Here is a 9,328-nt window from a genome sequence, read left to right on the forward strand (position 1 = left end):
GAGTGATAGAGTAAAAATTTATGGGCATGAGTAGATATTTATGTTTGTAGAATGCATTTTAATAAAGGAGAAATTTCCTTTTACACAAGTGAGAATCTTCTCTGTTATGTGCCTTTTTTATCCCTCAACATTCTCACGAAAAATGCAGGAAAGTTTGCTGAAGAATTTCTCATTTTCTCTCAAAAAACGCGCAGTACAATTGAACCACAGATGCTTTTGCCTCGCACCAAAATGAAAGAAATGTGAAGGAAGAAGGAAAGTTTTTTTTTATATCCGATGTTAGAAGAGATACGAGGACCCGATATGGGGTGGATGTGAAAGAAGTTTGTGGGTGCACATACAGTATCTGAAAATCGTGCGTTTCATTTCAACAAGTGCTTTGAGTTATATAAGAACACTGAGGATGGAGCATCTCTCAGTCAGAAGTGAAATTGCCATTGAGCAGTAAAGAATGATAAGAAAGTACGAAGTGAAAGTGACTAAAATTTGATTTTTTGATTTATTTTAAGTGTGAATAAAACAGTTAAATAACTTTACATATTTTAAGGATTTAAATTTTTTTTATTATTTTTTAAATTCAGTTTATTGTTATAAGAACTAATTGTTAGAGGTCTAAAGCAAAGAGTTGTAAGCATTATTTACTTGTTTATTGCATTTCATGACATAATATTCCGTGATTGCACAATTTACCACTAAAATGCTTCCGTCATATTAAATAAATAACACGCAAGAGGATTTCAATCGTGCTAGTGCATGTGTCGAAAGGAAATACTTCATGATATGATTTATAAGGTCGTTTGGGAAATATTTTACGGATAATAAACTGCAAAATCATGACAATAATTTTTTTATTACCAAAATTTTTTTTGTCTTCTCTTCAAGCCTTTTCTTACTTTTTTGCATAAACATTTTTGTGAGGTAAAAAGACCTGAAACTTTTCGCGAGATCCAAAAATAAGAAAATATTTTAGCTAATAGAAAAAAGTATGAAAATTTTTCTTTTTTTGGCATTCAATAAGGAAATTTTTTTGCAAATTGTTTTATATTTGTATGAGAATTTCTTTCATTTCAACTCTTTCAATCCCAAAAATTACAAGAAACATTTTGATTTATTTTATGTAAAGGTACTTTATTAAGAATTCGCGATGGATTTGGAAAATTAAGAAGAAATGGAATATAACTTTGAGATCATAAAAATTCATTTTTTGCATCGAAATAATTGCCAGTTACTCTTAATTCCCTTAACGTTCTGTCTACAAATTAGTTGAAAGTTTCATTAAAGCTTACGATTTAATTCTAAATGCTCAAAAATACCAATAAGAGGTAATTAAAAGGGATTAAGATCTATAATATAAATTCACAAATTTTAAATATATTTCATTCAGACTTGATTTAATCTGATTTAAAATCTTGTGCATAAACAAGAAATGTGCCCGAGAAATTTATAAATCCGACAATTTTCTTTGACTTTTCTTGGATTTTGCATCAAATTTTCAAAAGGTGTTTTGGAATTTTGCAATTTCATAACTTTTAGACAAATTTTCTTCTGGGTTATTTTATAAATTATTATTTTATGAATCTAATCCCGAGTAAATATAAACTAGCTCTCAGCATGTTTATGACAGAAAACAGCAAGCTTATTTATGAATAAGTGTGTTTAAAGAACATCCTTACGAATTTAAGTAAAGATGATGTTTATTGTTTGAAATTAGAAAACAGACTAAAATATCTAGATGAAGGGATCAAATCAAATATAATTTTCAACACAGCAAGTATCAGTGTGACACAACCAATAGAAATTTGAGAAAAATTGATCTGATCAAGGATTTTCATGCAACAATTTATTAAATCAACCGAAAAATCGATCAATAAAATTTGCTTGGTCAATTGTAGGATATTAAAAATTATTATGACTTCGTGACATCTCAATTTTATATATTTTTACACTAAACAAGAAAGCTATTCATGGATTCGTGTCTTTAAATGCTATAGTCATTAACGCCTATAAAATTAGTCTCATGATACTGTTTGTTTATAATTATACGCAAATGCTAATGAATTCATCAAATGACTTTTTCTTCCACTTTTTTTAAAAAAAAGTTTGTTGTAGGGAATGTTAGGTTGAGATATCTTTAGAATTTATATCATGCTACATATTTTCGAGCACATCCTCAATTTATTAATAACATTTAATTTAATCTATGATAGAGATGGAGATGAACGTTCTGGATGTTTATTTAAGACTTACTTTAATGAAAATTGTCCGGAAATTCTGTTTAATATTGAAATTTTCTTGAGATCAGATTAAAAATTTTGATTGATTTTTTGGTCTACGATAGCTTTAACAAACATAATTAAGTCATGCTTTTTAAAAACAAAGACGTAAATGCTTGAAAGCCTTCTTCAGACACAAAAAAAAAAGACTCACTTGAAGAAAACACGTAAATCAATTAAATTTAGACACTTGGCGGAAGGGATGAATCAATACGTAAGGCGTCCACACCACATGAATTTAAAGTTTGTTTACGTATTGTAGAGTTTAAATGAAAAGCATGCAAAGGTGGTAATTTATTACCCATTCACTATGTAAATTTTGGTCCTGACAGGTAATTAGATTTTTTTCCCCTTCTTTGAGGATGGATTTGTTCCTTTCGGGTCAACAAATTTTTTTTGTCAACCATATGTTGGATATACTCTTTAAAAAAAATTTAATATAGAATTTATTTATGAGACAATTTTTAATAATTGACTTGTGTACGACATTTAGCTATGAATTTTTTAACAGAATCTTCATAGAAACAAATTCGCAAGGAAGTAAGCGACAAAAGAAAATGAAAATTTATATTTGGTAATAACAGAATATGTGCAATAGCGAAATTATGAGTTATGTTATGATTAAGCAAAAGTTTATCCCAAGATAACAAAACTTTTCATTTGCTGTGGTGGAAAAATTTCAAGCTTAAGATTGTTAATGCATCGGACTAGAGAAAATACAAACTCGAAGGAAGATTTCTTGCTTCTTTGACTTTTAAGCATATTGTGAATCATTGTTAGCATTTTGCGTTATATTTTTGGAAAATCATAAAAATATAAAAAAATCATAGTTTTCATGAGTAACAATAAGAGGATAAAAGTCATTTTACGACTATCATGACATTGACAAGAACATTGAATTTTATCTTCAAATTTCCTTCTTCTCATAACGCCTCGATAATTTTTATCCAGTTTTATATTTCATTCTCTGTATCTATGTAGCAATAAAAGCTGTTGGAGGAAGCTAAAGCCGCCAAAAATGCTTCTGTTCTTTTATATTCTTGTTACTTTACGGAATTACAGATTACATCAGTTTATTCTTTTTATTTTTTTCAATTCTTTTGTCGTCGACAAATAAGGACATATCTCAGCTTTTTCGCATTTATTCTATACAAATGTGGTTGTGGGAAGCAGACAGTTTTTTTTTGAAAATACACGCAAAATGAACGCAGTTTCCTTTTATTTAAAAAATTATCATTCCGATGTCATAAATCATAATCTTTTTCTATATTTTATAGACCTACGCAAGCAATAAATTTATTATTCTGATAGCTTTCTAAAATAAATTTGGCAAATTTTTATAGTTTTATGTTTCAAATTTGAGAATGAGAAGTGTCATCTATAAATTCTACTAAAATCATGATTATTCATGAATTATATTCCTTATACAAGAAGGTTTTGAAGTATACATTCACGAGTATTGAATATGAGCATTCAAGTTAACAAATTGTCATGCGGCTATTAACAGTTCATTGGCCTAGAGCATAGAGTAGGGAAGTAATCAAGAGTCATGAGGTCATGAGTTCGATTCTCAAAAATTAAAATAATATTTATATCTTTTAGTTTATCTTTTTTTCGTCAGTGTAGTCAAACTTAATATCAAGCCAGTGATTTTGCGGTCATTTACTAATGGACAGACATTAAATAAATCAAATAATTTCTTCATTCATATCAATTTGCCAATCGCGACTCCTTTCATTCTTATTTTTATCTTCTTAATTTTCATAATGTATGGCAACATCCATCGAGCCTTTCTTTTTAATTTAAACAATTACACAAATTGAACCATTGTTAAAGCCATCAGAGCCAGTAAATGTATAATCATGATATTTCAAAAAGGATTTGCACTTATTATCTTTTCATTCAATTAGCAGAATATGTTTTTCTTTTGGAACTCCAATGAAATGTTTTTCTCAACTTAAAATATTATTTTTCTTTCTGGTGATGAATAAAATCATCACATTTAGGTATTTAACATTTAGAATGAGAACTTTTTGAGGGCAATTTAGTCAATGTTATGAAAATATGAGAAGGTTTATGCAGAGATACTTTACGATTTGCCAGTAAACTATCCATTTAAGGATATTTAGCCGAGAAAACTTTTCTAAAATCAAACATAAGCAGAGAAATGCTTATGAAATTTCAAGTCAATATCATCACTAACGATGTATCACGTCGTTGTGCTGTATTGTTTAAGGATTATAAGAACTAATTATGCATATCCTTCTTTCCTATATCATCTGTAAATATGTTAATAGCAAAAAGTAAAGGAAGTAAAATCCATGTATTATTGAAGATTAGTTTACGGATTATTTAATAATGACGTAACTAATGATGAAGACATAGTCCTGTTTAGGTTAAATAATTCTATAGCCCGAACAGCACAGCATGTTCATTAGGGAACCGTTCTCTTGCAGTCTTAACGGCAGGACGTGTAATTGTTCTGAGTTCACCTTGACTGCTCATTTCGAACATGTGCAATACAGGAAATGTGAAATTAATTCTAAAAATATCATTGATCCCTTAAATTGTGAATAAAGGATATATGACGTATATTGAATAGTTTTTACTATGCATAATGAGACATCAAAAATTACAAAAAAAGGTTTCCATCATCATGCAGTAAAATTATAAGTTACTACAACACTTTTTGATTCTATTTTTAATTATGCTCATCTTTTATGAAGTAACGACCAAATGCAACATATGGAGACATTAAAAGCCAGCATTTAATGTAAATTAACACATCAAAAAGCTATGATGACTTTAATCACAAAAGCTATGTAATTTATTCAGCTATTGTCCAATGCATTTTCCCACATATAAGGAACTAAAACTACTTTTGTATGATGCCGTAAAAGTGGCATTAAAAGCAGCATAAATTTGACAATAGTTTTCATAATATTTTTCATGCTTGGATAAATATTGAAGCTTTTAGACGAAAGTTAGACTCATTATTTAAGTTCTTCCCACAGCTTTTTTATGCTTCAATATTCGCTGTCACATTGTTATTCTATTAATTCTAGCGACCACAAATTAAGTACTCATGACAAACAGATTCAAGAGAAAATATGTAAAATTGCAAGCACAAGTTATTCTGTCCATTTGGATGAAAAACATACGTATTAAATTAAATGCAAAAATTCAATTTGGCAAGTCCCCAAAAAATGTCCACTGGATCATAAATAAGAAGTAAAAATTATTGTTCATCTCGTTCAAATGTATCTTGTTCGACAAATAAAATCACCGAGATTCTTATCGCTATTTTATGTGAAAGAGACATTGTAAATGTCAAGAGTATTTGAGGAAATGGGAGACAAATTTGGATCTTTCGAATTCGTTTGGAAGGTATCCTAATTTTATTGAATCTATTGGAGTCAAAACTATTACAAAACTATTACTATATAGCTCTATAAAAATGAGAATTTGTCCCGAGCAACATAACGTCTTTGTTAGGTTATCTCAATGTCGCCGTAATAACGGAACGAGGAGAAGATACCCAGACTAGACCATGACGCTGATTTCTACACATTTTTATGGTGAAATGTGCGGTTTACCGCATTGCGCCCTCGAGATTAACAATGTAAAAGATGTTTATTGTTTGACGATTGAAAACAAACTAATATTTCAAAGAAGTGAAATCACCCAGGAAGTCTATCAAACTCGCGAGCTTGCAGTACACAAGATTCTAAAATTTTATGATTATTATATTATCTTTAACTACGAAGATATAATTAAATATGCTACATCCCAAGAATCCTATAACACTGCACTAAATAGCTCATAAGTCCGTGACTTAGATCGTTCCATATCTATTCTCATAAATTGAAATCATTTTCACAAATCTAAGCTTCACATCCAAAAATTCACTTCTTGTTCATCTAAACCACAAATCCATTCTAATTTAGAATTCGCTGAATAACCCAAATTGAAATAGGAGTGCTATGACTTTATTAAGCATATGGTAGTATTTATGTCCACTTAACTGGAAACCACATATATTTTGTAATTAAATGAAAATTTATCATAAAAAAATCAGAAATGCTGACTCAAAAATAATTCTGTGTCGCCTTTTGAAGCTTAACATTGTTGTTTTTTAAAAAAAGGAAGAATCAAGGAAAAGTTTAAATCATAGCTGCGACAGATAGTGTAGGAGAAACTGCTTTCTTAAGCATAAGACTAACTTTAATTTCAAGAATGAACATAAATTTAAAATGTTTAGTATTTTCCACCGTAATATCTTTAAAAAATATTATGCAATGCATGAAGGAATGATGTTAGATCAGGTGCAACATTAGACATAAACTTAATTAGACAGAAATGGGAAAAACGTCTTAAGGATTTTCCTCTCGTGAGAACAAAATCACATGCTGCTATTATTTGTTGGTACATTCAACTACCACAAACATAAGTCATTGATAAAAGAACTGAAATTGTTGCGAAAAACCTACGTAATCACTCATACAGATGCATGATAGTCCATGCTACCCAAAAAATATTTTATATTTTGTTATCGAGCCAAAAAGTCTTCTCTCATAATAGTGAAATCATAGCTTTTTTTCCATATACATTTTTGTGTCGTCAGTTAGACTGTTTCAGTTAGTCAGTCGGTGCGGATGAAATAATATTTTCATTTTATTCCTTCCTTATTCTTACTTCGATTCTTTTTTTGCTATGTAAAAATTTCCCAAAAAAAATATTTATTGTGAATTGTAGATAAGTAGTGGAAATAAGCTGACATATTATAGTTAATAAACGTGAATGGGAATTTTACATTCTGCTGAACAACAAAAAGCATTCCTTACTTAAAAGAAGGAATAACTGTGCAAAGTAGGTGCATTGAAATCACGTTTGGATTATACCAAGTTAATGCTATTGTGTATCATTATTATAATTGAAACTTCTAAGTTCATTAATAGTTTCTATTTTGCGTAGACATCAGAGATTATCTATTCTGTATGTTGGTGACTACATTGCACGAATAATAATAGAAAGTAACTTCGTAATTTATATGAGTTCTGACAACTGTCCGCACATAAAGTTATAAAAATTGATTTATGCTTATCTTTCGTACATAATTTATATTATGTTCCTTTATCTTATGTCTTTACAGAAATTAACAAGACACTCATAATGAAATTGATACTTTTTACGGTTGCAATTATGTTCAAATGCAGTAGTTTCTCGTTATCTGCACCTACCGACTCTCTAGTTGAATCAAGTAGTAATAGAAGCGATGAATGGACACCTTTATCTCATGGCTCATCTAATTTAGCATATGTCACCGAAGATGATGACTTAGGAAAGACTGGTGTTGTGATTCAATTTCGTCGAAGTATTAAAAATGACAATACAGAAATTGAGGCACGAAGGAGAAGTGCAATTGATAAGGGATTTATGCGCTTTGGACGGTCTAGAAATATGGTCCGTTTTGGGCGTTCTAATCCAGACAACTTACAATATGATAATGATGTAAATGATGATTTAGAGCATAATGACAATGAAGTTAATGAGCCATTTTCAATGAGAATGCGTAAAGGGAACATGATGAGATTCGGAAGGGGAAATATGATGAGATTTGGTCGTGGATATCCAACAGATAATACTGATTCATCACCAGATGATGTAGATTATAATAACGATGCAAGTGAAACTTATGACTTTATAGCACCACCAATTCGACGAAGTCCTGATAATAAGTACGATGAACATGGAAAGAAAATTTTGCGACTAGGACGATCATCATCTGAAGCATTAAGTGATGAAAACTATGATTCACCATATAGCATAGACAAATCAAATGAACGTGAAAAGAAGGCAATTGAAGGAAATGTTTTACGTTTTGGACGAAGTGATAAAGGAAATCTTTTACGATTTGGAAGAGGAGAAAATATGATGAGATTTGGTAGGGGAAATATGATGCGCTTTGGTCGAGGTAATATGATGAGATTTGGCCGTGGAAATATGATGAGATTTGGAAAGCGTGATAAAGGTATGACTTTATATTATGCCATTTAAATGTATTAATTTCTATTATTTTTCAAAAAGGTCCATTGAATGATGATGAAGAATTTATGCGACCGATTAAAAATGGAAATGTAATGCGTTTCGGACGAAGTGAGAAGAAAAATAAAATGAGATTTGGTAAACGAAGTGGATCAAAAGCTGTTGCATCAAGTTCTAGGATATATTGTGAAGATAATAATTGCGTTTTTCAAGAAAAGGAAAATCGACTGCTCGAGAACCCTGATAATGATGATAAACTACCTATTGATAACCCTATGAATAATAATAATAAATATGATAATTATGAACAACTTAATAGCTTATTCGGTGACGATACTAAGCAACAGGGATATGGCGAATATATTATTACAAAATAATGTAACTTTATCTGTAATATTTTTATAAAAGAATTTCTAATGGTGATAAACTTTCCAATCCATCTCAGTCTATTATCCAATTGTTGTCAAAATGTAAAAATAATTAAATTGTTATGAGATTGATTCGTAAAGATTATCAATGGCTGGATCATTAGAAATTCAAATTGATTTTCTTTCTCTTTTTAAAACAAAAATGCTCTCTCCTAATAATCATAATGGTGATTATGTGAAAAGTAATGCTGTAAAATCTCATTCAATGTCATACAAGTCTTTGAAATTTATACAACAATTATTCTAAGATTCAGAAACACACAAAAGAATCCAAATAAAGATGTTTATTTGACTATGAAAGTTAATACTACTATTACATGATCTACTAGATATACTTAAAACTATTCATCATCAGGTTCATAATCAGGCTCAAAATCATCAAAGTTATTAATAGGTATAGTATTTCTTTCAGATGCTTCTAATTTAACGTTATCGGTTTTATCAATAAATTCTGAATCACTTACTTCCATTTCTTCCGATGTGGTGGATTCTTCTGTTGATGTGCTACTTTCACTTGTTTTATCAGAATTTTCAGACACTTCTGTCTTTCTTAATCGGCTAAAGTTGATGGAAAGGATCAAA

General features: G+C 29.7%; 2 protein-coding genes across 3 annotated transcripts in view; one reads left to right on the forward strand and one right to left on the reverse strand.

The window, feature by feature from the left end:
* The window catches only part of LOC139092576 (adult cuticle protein 1-like), a 58,804-nt gene extending 57,145 nt beyond the window's left edge, over positions 1 to 1,659 (reverse strand). The window contains exon 1 of the mRNA XM_070643027.1: positions 1,654 to 1,659. The gene's annotated coding sequence lies outside the window, so the exon portion shown is untranslated. The remainder of the gene's footprint in view (positions 1 to 1,653) is intronic.
* FMRFa (FMRFamide propeptide) lies at positions 432 to 9,051 on the forward strand. Of its 2 annotated transcripts, none has more exons than XM_070642993.1 (3): positions 432 to 627; positions 7,426 to 8,304; positions 8,361 to 9,051. In XM_070642993.1, exons 2-3 carry the CDS (start codon positions 7,446 to 7,448, stop codon positions 8,693 to 8,695), a joined length of 1,194 nt encoding a protein of 397 aa, XP_070499094.1. In that variant the 5' UTR covers positions 432 to 627; positions 7,426 to 7,445; the 3' UTR covers positions 8,696 to 9,051. The 2 variants fall into 2 exon arrangements, with proteins under 2 accessions (XP_070499094.1, XP_070499104.1); XM_070643003.1 differs by lacking the exon at positions 432 to 627 and adding an exon at positions 6,896 to 7,142.
* Positions 9,052 to 9,328: the final 277 nt, after the last annotated feature.

Source organism: Chironomus tepperi, unplaced genomic scaffold (assembly GCF_022539635.2).
Source record: "Chironomus tepperi strain 1889 unplaced genomic scaffold, CSIRO-AGI_Ctep_v1 contig_16, whole genome shotgun sequence".
NCBI lineage: Eukaryota > Metazoa > Arthropoda > Insecta > Diptera > Chironomidae > Chironomus > Chironomus tepperi.